Here is a 14,589-nt window from a genome sequence, read left to right on the forward strand (position 1 = left end):
CAGGAAGATGTTCTCTCTTTTCTGAACCGTGCAGTTCAAAGAAGTGAGCCTATTGGTACAACAACATAAATAGCTTTGAGAGAAGAGCCCAGTGGTGCTGGAGGATTTAGGCTGGCAGCAACTACCCCATGGAGCATGAAGATGAAGGGGGCATTGAGAAAGGCAAAGGAAATCCAAACCTGTGGTGGCATCATTTGAGCTCCAGGATCAAACTTCACCTAAAGTCCTCCTCCTGCCAGACTTTCCAGTTACATGGACCAGTATGTTACATTTATATTGTGTGAACGCATTTGACTTGAAACTTCAGTTACTTGCAACACAATCATTCCAAATCTGTACTAACCAACAAGATTCTGACCAGGGGCTGTAGTCAGTCACAGCCCAAGAGAAGCTGGTCCTGGTATCATGTACAGTAGCTTTATTACAGTTGCACTTGGGAAAAAGAAGAGCAGTTTCCTAACAACCTACCCAACAACCTCAAATACAACCACCTCTGTTGAGATCTGGGTACAAAGGGCCATGCGGCTCCATCCTGTCCTCTGGTGCTCACATCACATGGGATGCCTGGGCCAAGGCTCTTGATGGGAGATGAAACAAAATTATAGAGGGGGACTTCTAGAAGGAAAGGATTTCTTTTTAATATCAAAAATTATAATTGTACAATATTGAAAAATATAGAACAAAATACAATTATTGGAGGAAAATTGCTCTACAGTATCGTGTTGGCCCTTGCCACACATCAACCCAAATCAGTCACAGGTGTACATGTCTCCATCCTGAAACCCGTCCCATCTCCCACCCCATCCCACCCCTCTAGGTTGAGCTCCCTGTTTTACACAGCAAATTCTCACTTGCTCTCTGTTTTACACATGGTAATGTATGTGTTTCTATGCTATTGTCTCAATTCGTCCCACTCTCTCCTTCCCCTACTGTGTCTGCAAGTCTGTTCTCTGTGTCTGCATCTCCCTTGCTGCCCTGCAAATAGGTTCATCAGTGCCATCTTTCTAGATTCCATATGCATGCATTAATATATAATGTTTGTTTTTTCTCTTTCTGACTTACTTCACTTTGTATAACAGACTCTAAGTTCATCTACCTCATTAGACTCGGATGCATTCTTTTTATAGCTGAGTAATATTGTATATATGTACTACAACTTCTGTATCCATTCATCTGTCAGTGGGCGTCTAGGTTCCTTCCATGTCCTTGCTATCGTAAAAAGTGCCGCAACAAACATTGGAGTACCTGCGTCTCTCAATTGTGATTTTCTCAGAGTGTATGCCCAGGAGTGGGATTGTTGGATCATATGGTAGTTCTATTCCTAGATTTTTAAGGAATCTCCATACTGTTCTCTATAGTGGCTGTGTCAATTTACATTCCCACCAACAGTGCAAGAGGGTTCCCTTTTCTCCATATCCTCTCCAGCATTTATTGTTTGTAGATTTTTTAAACGATGGCCGTTCTGAAAGGTGTGGAGGTGATTCCTCATTGGAGAAGACTCTTGAGAGTCCCTTGGACTGCAAGGAGATCAGCCCTGGGATTTCTTTGGAAGGGATGATGCTAAAGCTGAAACTCCAGTACTTTGGCCACATCATGTAGAGTTGACTCATTGGAAAAGACTTTGATGCTGGGAGGGATTGGGGGCAGGAGGAGAAGGGGACGACAGAGGATGAGATGGCTGGATGGCATCACCGACTCTATGGACGTGAGTCTGAGTGAACTCCGGGAGTTGGTGATGGACAGGGAGGCCTGGCGTGCTGCGATTCATGGGGTCACAAAGAATCGGACACGACTGAGTGACTGAACTGAACTGAACTGAATAATGAGCAATGCTGAGCATCTTTTCATGGGTTTGTTGGCCATAGGAAAAGTTTTTAACTGGGGCTGATATGAGACTGTGGAAGGTGGGGTGCAGAAGGGACATTCAAAGCTGAGAGAAGAGCTGATGCTCAGATGTGAGCAGGAAGCTCTGGTCCCCACCTGGCAATGGGGAGTCTTGCTCTGTGAAGGCATGGTGGGCTGGGCATAGGCTGACATGGAGACAGGGTGCTGAGCTGGGAACAGTGATGGGGACCTGCAGGGGCAGTGGGAGTAATCGGGTGGGGGTGCCCTGTGGAGTGCCTACTGGTAGGGCACAGCAGTGACATCTGCTCGTGCCTGCCTGGACCTGGGGCTGTGGGCAACGAGGAAGCTCAGGTTCATCCCAAGTGCTGGGAAGCCACTCAATGGTAAGAGGGACCTCCCAGGGGGAGGACAACAAGGATGGAGGCTCCTCTTGGATACAGGGAATCTGCCCCCCACCCCACCCAAGGGCAGCATGCCCGACTCCCAGCTACAGGCCGAGGTTCAGGTGTAATGGATCCCATGCAGCTCTGAAGGGCAGGCTGTGTCCACTGCCCCTCTCACTGGCCTGGACTGTGAGGGACGCCTCCCTCAGGATGGTGGCTGGGCTTCAGGGTGGATGAATCTAGATGCACAGCCCAGCCCCATGACTGTAAGCAGACAGTCCTGTGAAGCCACCTGAATTAGAACTTGCTTTCCTTGTGCTGTGCAGTCCACGGTTGCAGCGGGAGGTGGAGGGTTGTAGAGGGGCTCGCTGGCTCCCCGAGCCTTGGGCCCAGCCAGAGTCCAGGGAGCACAGGTGCTGGGGCCTCGCTGGGGCCCCAAAGAGTGAGCAACGTGTCTCTGACTCTGGAGGAGATTCTTTCATTCCCACAGGCAGGCTCTGCAGGTGTGGGTTACCCCTTTTCAGGGGGAGCCCCCTTCAGAAAGTGGCCCCCAGGTGGAAGGGACCCCGCCATTCAGCCCCGGTCTGGGTTGGGTGTGTTTCCATCAAGCCTGGAAAGCCCAGCCCTGATCCAGCGCTTCCCTGTGGTCTGTGCTGAGTCGAGGGTGTGAGGGCTGTGGCCCCACAGGCTCACTCGCATCTCCGGCCCTGCAAGTGCTCACAGAGAGGCCCTGCTGGAGTGCAGAAGGGCAGCCTCAGCCTGGGGTGTGGGTGCAGAAGCTCTGACCAGAGACTCTTGAGCCCGGACTGCAGCACCCCCATGGAGCTCCCACCCAAAGCCAACTCGAGACCAGCCCGTGGGCCTCTTGTGTCTTGGACACCAGGACTCCACCCGATACTGAAGGCCTTAGCAGCAGGGAGATAATGAAGGAGGAGACCCTGGAGCATCGATCTGGAGCATTCTTGAGCCACCCCCTCCGGGCCCGGGCCACGCCCTGTGGCAGGTGGGAGGACAATGCCGGCTGTGTGCCGTCACCCCTGCCTCGCTGGCCCAAGAGGAGGGCTGTGGCACTACCCCAGCCTCAGCCTCAGCCTCAGCCTCTCTTGATGTCTCTCCCTCCCCACCCAGCCCCTGTTATCTGCCATCTCCGACCATCCAGCCGGGTCTCCTCTCAGGGCCTGGACATCAACAAGGTGAGCAATTTCTTTTTTCCTTCCACCTGCCCTATTCATCCCGAGCAGCAGCAGCAGAATGCAGTGGCGCAGGGGAAACCTCTGGCAGCAGGAGCTCTAGAAGAAGAATCTGGAAAAGCAGGTGGGTCACTGAAGTTCAGGGCACCAACCAGGAGCCCAAGACCTTACCTGGCCAGATCCCAAGCTGTCCCCACCCACCACACTTGGGGCAATCTGGCGAGGAGGGGGTCCCCTGTCCCAGGGAGTCATCAGAATCCACCTTCCTCCCCCAGCTTCCAGGCCCACAGTGTCTCCAGCTTAAGGAAATATCCAGTGGCCCCTCATCCCCAAAGGGCTCCAGGCTTGCTGGCCAGTGAGCCCCACAACCCCCAGCAGTTCCTTTGCGCTACAGGGCCCCTGAAGCGGGAGTCCAGCCGCAGACCCCGGGCTGGCTTTCCCGGTCCAGCCCCGCCATGGACTCTGCATACGAGATGGGCCACATCCGCAAGCTGCAGGCGCGGCACATGCAGGTGCAGGAGAAGACCTTCACCAAGTGGATCAACAGTATCTTCCAGCGTGGCCGGGTGAGTGCCGCTGGGCCCGCCCCACAGCTGCCTCCACTGTGCCCCAGCTCCCTGGCAGGTGGACCCAGGGGGCGGACGGTGAGCTCTGCTGGCTAAGGCCAGTGATCCTTCCTCCAGGCTGGGGCTCTAGGTTTCACTGCCCTGGTCCTGGGATGGAGCAGACAAGAGACGCTGGGCTGACCCTGTGCCTGTTCCTCATCCCCTCCCAGGTGGGCATCGAGATCCACAACCTATGCACAGAGCTGGCTGATGGCACCCACCTGCTGCGGCTGCTGGAGCTCATCTCAGGGGAGGCCCTGCCACCCCCCAACCGGGGCCGCATGCGTGTCCATTTTCTGGAGAACAGCAGCCGAGCTCTGGCCTTCCTCAGGGCCAAGGTGGGCACTGAGGAGAGGGCTCCTGGCCTTGGTGCTGGGGTGGGCGGTGGGGACAGGCCAGATGAACGGATCATCTTTCCTGGGCTGGCCACAGGGCCAAACGGAGGGTCTAGAGCTGGAATCCAGGAGGAGCAGCTGGGATACAGAGTCCAGGAAGCAAAGCCCTACTTTGCACAGTTCTCCCGGCTTAGAGAGCACCCACATGGCTGGAGCTGGAACAACCATTGTCCCCAGTGGGCGGGAATGAAATCTGCCTTTGCCTACAATGAGAGATTGTGGAGTCTAAGTTGAAAGATTCAGTACACTCTTAACCTTCTCTTTTCATAAAGGAGGAAAATATTTTTCAGGCAAGGCCCATGAGCAGCTGGTCAGCAGATCTTAGATGTGAGGGTCAGACACGGGAAGAGCCTCAGACACTACTGAGCCAGGCAGGGAAGGGAGGTGGTGTAGGGCTGCCTGGAAGAAGCTGGACTAGACAGCCGGGAGGGGCCTCCACAAACAGGAGGGATCCTGAGAGGAAGGGACAGCCCCAGAGAAGTCATCTCTAAAAGGAGAGGAGAGCTCCAGAAACAGGGATCCTCATGGCCCATGTCAAGGGGCTGTGCAGGGGTCATTTATATTGAGAAGCAGGAAATGGGGGGCCTGGGGGCTCCTGGCTTCAGGTACTGAAGCATGAGGTAGCTGAGTCTGGAGGATGTGAAGTTACAGCTGAAACTGGCTGGGCTGAGCCTGAGTCCTGGGATGTGGGTCACAGGCAGCCCCTTGGGAGCCTAGCATACTGGAGGGAGGCCAGGGAGGTGAGAAGCCAGAGCAAGGGATGGAGCACCGTGGTCCCTAGACTCGTGGAAGAACAGAAAGCTGCCAGCCATGCAATGCCAGCCTACACTACTTGGTCCCAGGGCCAATGGCCTATCACCTCCTCTCCAGAACCTCAGGAAGGTGCAAGCCCTGTAGCCCTTGTCAGAAGCTACTCAGCACCCTTCAAGCTCAAAGTCGTAATGTGTCACAGATATATAGCCTAGGAAGGTGACAGCCTTGTCTCCACTATTGCTTGGAAAGCCTGAGCTTGCCTGGCCTTGGACCTGCCAGCTTCTCCCCTGGGGATCTCCTGGGTCAGGACAGACAGAACCCCTCCCATCCAGCAGCCAACCCTTTGGTTACTATGAGTCTTCTCTAGTACACGGGCTTTGTGGCTGAGGTCAGAAAAATATGCCCACAGGTGCCAATACCCCTCATCGGGCCAGAGAACATCGTGGATGGAGACCAGACGCTCATCCTGGGACTCATCTGGGTCATCATTCTGCGTTTCCAGATTTCCCACATCTGCCTGGACAGGGTATGTCTCAGCCCCTGTGCCCAGCTGCCCAGCCCAGCCCAGCCCAGCCCTGGCCTCCCCTCAGGGCCCTGGGGACAGAGCAGTTCCACCTGACCGTTAGGATGCCCACAGCAGACCCTCAGAATCCACACAACTACTATTCACTCTTCAGTCACAGGCGAAGGATTCAGAGTGTCAGAGAGGTTGTCATATGCTGAAGTAAGAGCTGTTAATAGATTTATGGGCTTCAGGTTGGGTCTGGGACAAGTCATTTACTAGTGAAGGGGGCCAAGGTGCCTGCCCACCACCCGCCTTTCACTGCTAATTTATTGTTTTCTACTTGCCATTGAAACCTGTAACTTTCATTACCCTCTAATGTACTGTTGGGAGAAATAAAACATTCAGAGGAAGCCGAGCTCTGAAGGTTTCCAAATCCTCAGGATCCTGAAAACCAAAGAGATGGTTCCTCATCTTCCTCCATTCTCTCTCTGATTTTCCACAACTGGGTCCAGAAGAGTGAACACATAAAGGTCCTTATACAAATGTTCATAGTTTTATGGTTTCCAAAACCCCACCTAAAACTCAATCCCAGTAGGTTAGAAAAGCCAACTTGGAGCATGAAATCTTAAAGAAAAGAAGCCACAGATTTGGCTCAAATCCAGGAGGACCCTTGACACTCATGATGGGATTGTGACCCCCAGGAAAGCAGGGGCCTTGCCTGCCTGCATCCCCAGGGCCTAGCACCCATGTGGTGAATAAGTGGATGGATCAACTTCTAACTGACCTCAAGCCCTTCCAGGAAGCCACGCTCCCCTCCCCACCCCCCTAAGCCAGTTCCAAGTGCCCCTGCCACCGCTTCCCTTGGGGGCAGCAGGTCTCCCCTGACTGGCCACCAACTGGCCAGCTGGCTCTCTCATCTGAAGCCAGCTCAGGCCCTTCTCCCTGCGAAACTCAGATGTGTCTGGGACCAGGCTAACCCCATGCCCATACATGCTCACCCCTAGAATCACTCCTGGCTCATGTCTGCCAGCCTAACCCAGCTGCTCAGGGCTCCTGGGCTGGCCTGGCTCTGGCAGAGCCCAACTCCAGGCCCTGAGCTCCTTCCCCACCCTCCCTCGTGCTGCTGCGTACTAGCCCCTTCTATCCAAGCTCCCAGGCCCAGAGGACGGGGAGGGAGTATAACCTGCTGTGCTTTGATATTCTGAGTTTTGGGTGTTTTTTTTTTGGAGTATAGTTGCTTTACAAGGTTGTATTATTTTATGCTATACAGTGAAGCAGCTATAAGTATACATATATCCCCTTTTTTGGATTTCCTTCCCATTTAGGTCACCACGGAGCAGTGAGTAGAGTTCCTTGTGCTGCACAGGAGGTTCTCATTAGTTATCTGTTTTATACATAGGAGCATATATATGTCAATCCCAATCTCCCAAGACATTCTGAGTTTATAAACAGAAATTGGTGGGAGGATTGGAAGAAGGGAGTTCAGTTCAGTCACTCAGTCGTGTCCAACTCTTTGCAACCCCATGAACAGTAGCATGCCAGGCCTCCCTGTCCATCACCATCTCCCGGAGTTTACCTGGACTCATGTCCATTGAGTCAATGATGCCATCCAACTATCTCATCCTCTGTCATCCCCTTCTCCTCCTGCTCTCAATCTTTCCCAGCATCAGGGTCTTTTCAAATGAGTCAGCTCTCTGCATCAGGTGGCCAAAGTACTGGGGCTTCAGCTTCAGCATTAGTCCTTCCAGTGAACATCCAGGACAGATCTCCTTTAGGATGGACTGGTTGGATCTCTCTGCAGGGACTCTCAAGAGTCTTCTCCAACACCACAGTTCAAAAGCATCAATTCTTTGGCCCTCAGCTTTCTTGATAGTCCAACTCTCACATTCATACATGACCACTGGAAAAACCATAGCCTTGACTAGACGGACCTTTGTTGACAAAGTAATGTCTCTGCTTTTTAATATGCTGTCTAGATTGGTCATAACTTTCCTTTCAAGGAGTAAACATCTTTTAATTTCATGGCTGCAATCACCATCTGCAGTGATTTTGGAGCCCAAAAAAGTAAAGTCTGCCACTGTGTCCACTGTTTCCCCATCTATTTGCCATGAAGTGATGGGACTGGATGCCATGATCTTAGTTTTCTGAATGTTGAGCTTTACTCCAACTTTTCACTCTCCTCTTTTACTTTCATCAAGAGGCTTTTTAGTTCTTCTTCACTTTCTGCCATAAGGGTGGTGTCATCTGCATATCTGAGGTTATTGATATATCTCTTGGCAATCTTGATTCCAGCTTGTGTTTCTTCCAGCCCAGCATTTTTCGTGATGTATCCTGCATATAAGTTAAATAATCAGGGTGACAATATACAGCCTTGACGTACTGCTTTCCCAATTTGGAACCAGTCTGTTTTTCCATGTCCAGTTCTAACAGTTGCTTCCTGACCTGTATACAGGCTTCTCAAGAGGTAGGTCAGGTGGTCTGGTATTCCCATCTCTTTCAGAATTTTTCACAGTTTACTGTGATCCACACAGTCAAAGGCTTTGGCATAGTCACTGAAGCAGAAATAGATGTTTTTCTGGAACTCTCTTGCTTTTTCCATGATCCAGCGGATGTTGGCAATTTGATCTCTGGTTTCTCTGCCTTTTCTAAAACCAGCTTGAACATCAGGAAGTTCACGGTTCATGTATTGCTGAAGCCTGGCTTAGATAATTTTGAACATTACTAGCGTGTGAGATGAGTGCAATTGTGCGGTAGTTGGAGCATTCTTTGGCATTGCCTTTCTTTGGAATTGGAATGAAAACTGACCTTTTCCAGTCCTGTGGCCACTGTGGAGTTTTCCAAATTTGCTGACGTATTGAATGCAGCACTTTTACAGCATCATCTTTTAGGATTTGAAATAGCTCACCTGGAATTCCATCACCTCCACTACCTTTGTTTATAGTGATGCTTCCTAAGGCCCACTTGACTTCACATCCCAGGATGTCTGGCTCTAGCTGAGTGATGAAGAAGAGAGAAAAAGGAGGTGGAAACTCCAGGGTGTGAGGGGCAAGGCAGGGGGTGGATGGACGGGGAGGACCACCGAGGGCAGGACAGGGACAGGAACAGAAGGCAGGGAAAGAAGTGGAGCCCGGAAGGAGGCGGGAAAGAAGCACTGAATAAAAGAGGGATGGGATGGGGGCGGGAGGTGAGGGGAAATGTGCAGAAACCAAAAGCGGCAGAATGAGAGAGATGATCAAGGAGACAGAAACCAGCTGTAGGTGGTCATTCCCCAGTCCGAAGAAGCCCTTGTGTGAGGGAGGCCTTGTGAGGCAGACAGATGGGTTCTGCATGTCAGAGATTTCTAGGTCAAGAGAAACCCTCCCCTAATAGCCGGGGAACCCCAGGCAGTTTCCTGACCCCTCTTATTGCACCTGCTGTGCTTCCTTAGAATGTAAGTACTAACAGTGCCTACTTCTGGGGGCTGTGCCGGGTGGAGAGCCACGTTTGCAGGCCTGGTGCGTGGCTGGCAGAAAGCCCATGGTGACCTGGAGTCGGTCTAATGAAGCCCAGACCCAATTCCGTGTGGCCTAGGGTTGGTTAGCACAGTCCCCGGCCCAGCCGAAAGGCTGGAGAGGGATTTCCCTAGTGCTCCAGTGGCTAGGACTCTGCCCTCCCAATGCAGGGGTCATGGGTTCGATCCCCAGTCAGGGAACTAGATCCCATATGATGCAACTAAGAGTTCACATGCTATAACTGAAGATCTCAAGTGCCACAGCTGAGACCTGGTGCAGCCAAATAAGTAAATATTTTAAAAGGAAGGAAGGCCGAGAGAAATGGGAGCTACCACTGCTGTTGTTACCAATTGTGACTCAAAACCAGCTGCTCAGAGGTGACAACTTTCAGACTGCCCCACTTCTTTGTAAGGACAATCTTTGGCACCCCCAATCCTTGCCCAGCACAAGTAACAGTAAGTGCAGTCAGACACTCTGAAGGACAGGCCGTCCACACCGCCTCCAGGTTGGGGAGCAGGATTGCACTTTGCCCAGCCTGCCTCTCTCACAACGGCCTGCGGCCTCTGCAGCCTACCCGCCTCCCACCCCATCCCTGAACGGTGACCACTGTCCTGTCCTTCCAGGAGGAGTTTGGGGTCAGCGCAGCCCTCCTGTCTGCCAAGGAAGCTCTGCTGGTCTGGTGCCAGCGGAAGACTGCCGGCTATGCCAACATCAACATCATGGACTTCTCCCGCAGCTGGAGTGACGGGCTTGGCTTCAGTGCCCTCATCCATGCCCACAGGTGGGCATGTGGGAGGGAACCCAGCACCTCCGGCCCTGGCTGGCCTGAGGCAGGCCTCTGCTTCCGCCTCAGAGGCCTTCCACCCGCTGAGCTAACTGCTCCAGGACTTGGGTCCTCAACCCACCCATTATCCCATATCCTTCTGGCCCCTTACACTGGGCACAGAGGTAGAGACACTGACTCTGAGCTCCTGGTCTGTGATACCCCTCCCCTCTTCCATAGAACTAGCCAGGTTTGCCTTTGACCCCTGCCTTCCTCCACTCTCTGTGTCCCTGATTCTCTTTTCAGTCTGCTCTCTGGCAAGCACCTGTCCCTTTTGGATCTTCCCCCCGCTACCCAGGAGGCTGAGCCCCAAGCAGAATTAACCCTCCCCTCTCCCAGTCCTATTCCTTCAACCAGGGCCTTAGATCATCATCAGGGGGAAGCTAGTGCCCGGCAAGGTGGGAATGACCCTCTTAACAAGTCCACATAAAGCTGAGCAGTCCCTGACTCTGGTGAAGAGCTCTGCCTGCGCTCTGCCTAGGCCAGAGCTGCTTGACTACAGCTCCCTGCGTCCTGACCGCCCGCTGCACAACCTCCGCTGTGCTTTCCACGTGGCTGAGCAGGAGCTGGGCATTGCGCAGCTGCTGGATCCAGAGGACGTGGCAGCCCTACAGCCCGACGAGCGCTCCATAATGACCTACGTCTCCCTCTACTACCACCACTTCTCCCGCCTGCACCAGGAGCAGACCGTCCAGAGGAGACTCGCGAAGGTGGGGGACAGAGGGAAGATGGCGTTGAGGAGGGGCGGGGCGAACATGGGCTCCGCAGTCAGCACACCCTGTGCCCTTTCCTCCCTGTGTGACCTTGGCCACATCATCTAACCTTACAGTGCTTCATCTGTAAAATGGCAATGATGATGCCTGGGTAACACACGATTGATTCTGGGTAACAGAGGGCTGCTGGGAGTGCTCAGGGAGCATAAGCAGACTTCCTGGCATTCAGGGAAGCCGGAGAGCAGCGCCTCTCCCTGCCCCTCCCGCTCCCTCTCGGCTCTTAGGTTGTTAAGCTCCTAATGGGATTAAAAGGCACAGAGAGCTGGACTCTGCAAGGACAAGCACGGGGCAGCTCTGCTGGGCCAAGTCCATGTTTCTGGGGGGCTTTCTTACCCTGTGGGCACGATGGCAGAGGCTGAGGCCTGGGAGGGCTATTCTCAGGGTTGGTGTCTCAGCTGGGGGTGGGGGAGGTGATCCAGGCCAAAGGCTCTGAGTTGCCTTAGGGGTGTGGGGGCCTCAGGGGAGGGAAAGAAGAGTACTTCCAGTGTTGAGGCCAAACGGGGTAAAATAAGATAGAGGAAGGCAGGACGGGAGCCCCACTCCCAGGTCTGAGTGTGGAATGGAAGCAGACCTGCTTCTCTGGGGGCTGAGAGCACCCCCACTTCAGCGTATCTTCACCTGAGAGCAGGAGCTACTGTGTGCCTGGGCAAGCCTGGCTGGCACTCAGCACCCGAAAAGGGAAGGCCTCCAGGGCCTGGAAGCCAGGGTGTGCCCCCCAGGTGCTGGTCTGAGCCCTTCCCATGCCCTCCACCAGATCCTGATTCAGCTGTGGGAGTCAGAGGCACTGCAGACCCAGTATGAAGAGCTGGTGGCTGACCTGCTGTGCTGGATTGCAGAGAAGCAGGTGCAGCTGGAGGCGCGGGATTTCCCAGACAACCTGCCGGCCATGCGCCAGCTACTGGTGGCCTTTGCCTCCTTCCGCACCCAGGAGAAGCCACCGAGACTGCAGCAGCGAGGGGCCACGGAAGCCCTGCTCTTTCGGCTGCAGACAGTCCTCCGAGCCCAGAACCGCAGGCCCTTCTTGCCACCCGAGGGCCTGGGCCCTGCAGAGCTGTCCCGGTGCTGGACAAGCCTGGAGCGGGCAGAGGCCTCACGGAGCCGGGCCCTGCAGCAGAGGCTCCTACAGCTAGAGCGGTTGGAAACCCTGGCCCGGCGTTTCCAGCGTAAGGCAGCCCTCCGGGAGAGCTTCCTGACAGACACGGAGCAGGTGCTGGCCCGGGTCGCAGCCCCGCCGGCCAGCCCGGCCATGGTGGAAGCGGCCGCCCAGAGGCTGGGCATGCTGGAGGCCAGTATCCTGCCCCAGGAGGGGCGCTTCCAGGCCCTGGCTGAGATTGCGGACATCCTCCAGCAGGAGCGCTACCATGGTGGGACAGAGGTAGCCAGCAGGTGAGTCCCGGGCATGGGACAGTCTTCAAAACATGCTAAGCCCTTCCTACCATGCCCTTCTCTTTGCAGATGCCCGCTCCTGGTCACAGAGATGGGGTGATTTATGGGGTTGGGGCTCCCTTTTAAAAGATCTATCTCTTGGGAATTCCCTAAAGTGAAAGAAAGTGAAAGTGAAGTCGCTCAGTCGTGTCCAACTCTTTGGGACCCCATGCACTGTAGCCTACCAGGCTCCTCTGTCCATAGGATTTTCCAGGCAATAGTGCTTCTCCAGGGGATCTTCCCGCCCCAAGGATCGAACCCAGGTCTCCCGCATTGCAGACAGACGCTTTACCGCCTGAGCCACCAGGGAAGTCCCTGGCAGTCCAATATTTAGGACTTGGTACTTTTACTGTCAGAGCCCAGATTCGATCCCTAGTCAGAGAACTAAGATCTCACAAGATGCGTGGTGCAGTATAAATAAATAAATAAAAAGATCTAGCTCCCACTGATGCCTAAAATTCCAGCCTCTGTAATTGATCCCTTTGGTAAAGCACTGTTCTTTCCAGATAGCCTCTTATTAATCTAGTCACTAAAACTAAGCATTTATTGAGTATCTATTATGTCCTAAGTACTATTCTAGGTGTTGGAGATTTAGCAGTGAAGAGGGCAAATAAAAATCCCTCCCCTCATAGAGCTTGCATACTACTAAGGAAAACAGAAACATATATAGTCTGTGAGACAGGGATTTTAAAAGATAATAAAGCAGAATAGGGGCATATGAGGTGCTAAGGTGGGCAGAGGGAGTTATACTGAGTGGTCAGAGGAGGTTTACTTTTTTTTTTTTTTTAATTTTTTCTTTTTTTTTGGAGGTTTACTTTTGAACAAAGACCGCCCACTCAATGGACATGAGCTTGGGTAAATTCCAGGAGTTGGTGATAGACAGGGAGGCCTGGCGTGCCGTGGTCCGTGGGGGTCGCACAGTCGGACACAACTGAGCAACTGAACTGAAAGACGAGAAGGAAGCGAGAAACCATACAGATATGATGACGGACTATATACTAGGGCAGTGTCCCAAAGGGGCACCTGCCTGGCATGTTTGAAAAATAACGTGGGAGCCAAGTGAACGAGTTGTAGTTGAGGTCAGGGAGGTATGGAGGCCAGGGGTGGTGGCAGAGATCCTGCTGGACCCTGCAGGACACGGTAAAGACTTGGCTTTTACTCAGAAGAAGATAGGAAGTCACGGCAGGACTTGAGCGGAGGAGTGACATGATCTACCTTTTATTTTACAGCGATCATTCTGGCTGCCGTGACAGGAGTAGACTGAAAGGACAAGGGCGGAAGCAGAGACAGTCAGGAAGCCACTGCAGTAGTCACTTAGAACGATAGAGAAGTGGAGGCGATGACAAATGGAGGGGTTCTGCATTTATTTTGAGTCCAAGGGAATTTGTAAATGGATGAGAAGTGGGATGTGAGAAAGTGAGTCATCCAGTTCCTGGCCAGGGCACTGGGAAGGATGGAGTTGCAGTCACCTGAGATGAGGACTGGAAGGAAGGCTTGGGGGTCAGAGGAGGCCTGAACCTCCCAGACTCTCCTTCCAGTTTTTCTGCCTGTTTCTAAAAGGCAGGGACACTGCCCCTACCAGTCCAGGTTGGGATGCTCACAGCCCCAGCCATAGTACTCAGGTTCCTCCAGTAAAGACAAGCCCCCCACCACCAACTGTGGACCCCAAGCTTCCCTGCCACAGCCCAATGGACACCACCCTTATTCTCACATCCCCCAGGCAGCTGGAGATCACCCAGCGCTGGGAGCGGCTCCTCCAGCGGCTCCAAGGGCAGAGGAAGCAGATAGCGGGCATGCAGGCTGTGCTGAGCCTGCTGCAGGAGGTGGAGACTGCCTCCGACCAGCTCAACGAGCTGCAGGTGGGCCCTGGACCAGTGGACCCCCGGGGGGACATAGCAGCGTGCACCAGTCCTGGCACTCACGGGGACCCAGCACTCTGGGACGTTAATGACCACTCATCTGTCCCTGGCCAGGTGCTGGTCAGCTCCGTGGCCTGTGGGCAGAAGCTGACAGAGGTAGAGAGGCTGCTGCAGAGGCATGACCTGCTGGAGGCCCACATCTCAGCCCTTGGAGCCCACGTGAGCCATCTGGCCCACCAGACGATGAAGCTGGACTCTTCCACGGGCACTGCTGTGGAGGTGCTGCAGGCCAAGGCCAGGGCACTGGCCCAGCTCTCCCAGAGCCTCACGTCTCTTGCCAGGTCCAGGTAAGAGCCCACCCAAACTCCTCTACCGTCTCCACAACTTTTCTGTAATCCAGATTACCTCCTGCCCAGGTTTAAACAGTGCTGCCTGGTGACTTCCTCTAGCCTGACCCTAGTCTCCTCTGTTGAGTGATCCAGGGACAGGAGAGCTCCTATCTAAGGGGAGGTGTCTGGGCCTGGTGGGGAACCCCTCCCCAA

At 53.8% G+C, this 14,589-nt stretch overlaps 1 protein-coding gene across 1 annotated transcript in view; it reads left to right on the forward strand.

Annotated features, from left to right (window-relative positions):
- The first annotated feature begins 3,151 nt into the window (after positions 1 to 3,151).
- SPTBN5 (spectrin beta, non-erythrocytic 5) overlaps positions 3,152 to 14,589 on the forward strand; it is a 51,047-nt gene continuing 39,609 nt past the window's right edge. Inside the window, exons 1-10 of the mRNA XM_068992685.1 lie at positions 3,152 to 3,251; positions 3,357 to 3,542; positions 3,797 to 3,984; positions 4,194 to 4,361; positions 5,581 to 5,697; positions 9,791 to 9,948; positions 10,472 to 10,700; positions 11,518 to 12,149; positions 13,909 to 14,047; positions 14,162 to 14,394. Of these exons, the coding sequence (XP_068848786.1) occupies positions 3,152 to 3,251; positions 3,357 to 3,542; positions 3,797 to 3,984; positions 4,194 to 4,361; positions 5,581 to 5,697; positions 9,791 to 9,948; positions 10,472 to 10,700; positions 11,518 to 12,149; positions 13,909 to 14,047; positions 14,162 to 14,394 (2,150 nt within the window). The remainder of the gene's footprint in view (positions 3,252 to 3,356; positions 3,543 to 3,796; positions 3,985 to 4,193; positions 4,362 to 5,580; positions 5,698 to 9,790; positions 9,949 to 10,471; positions 10,701 to 11,517; positions 12,150 to 13,908; positions 14,048 to 14,161; positions 14,395 to 14,589) is intronic.

The sequence above is a fragment of the Capricornis sumatraensis genome, chromosome 2 (genome assembly GCF_032405125.1).
Source record: "Capricornis sumatraensis isolate serow.1 chromosome 2, serow.2, whole genome shotgun sequence".
Taxonomy (NCBI): domain Eukaryota; kingdom Metazoa; phylum Chordata; class Mammalia; order Artiodactyla; family Bovidae; genus Capricornis; species Capricornis sumatraensis.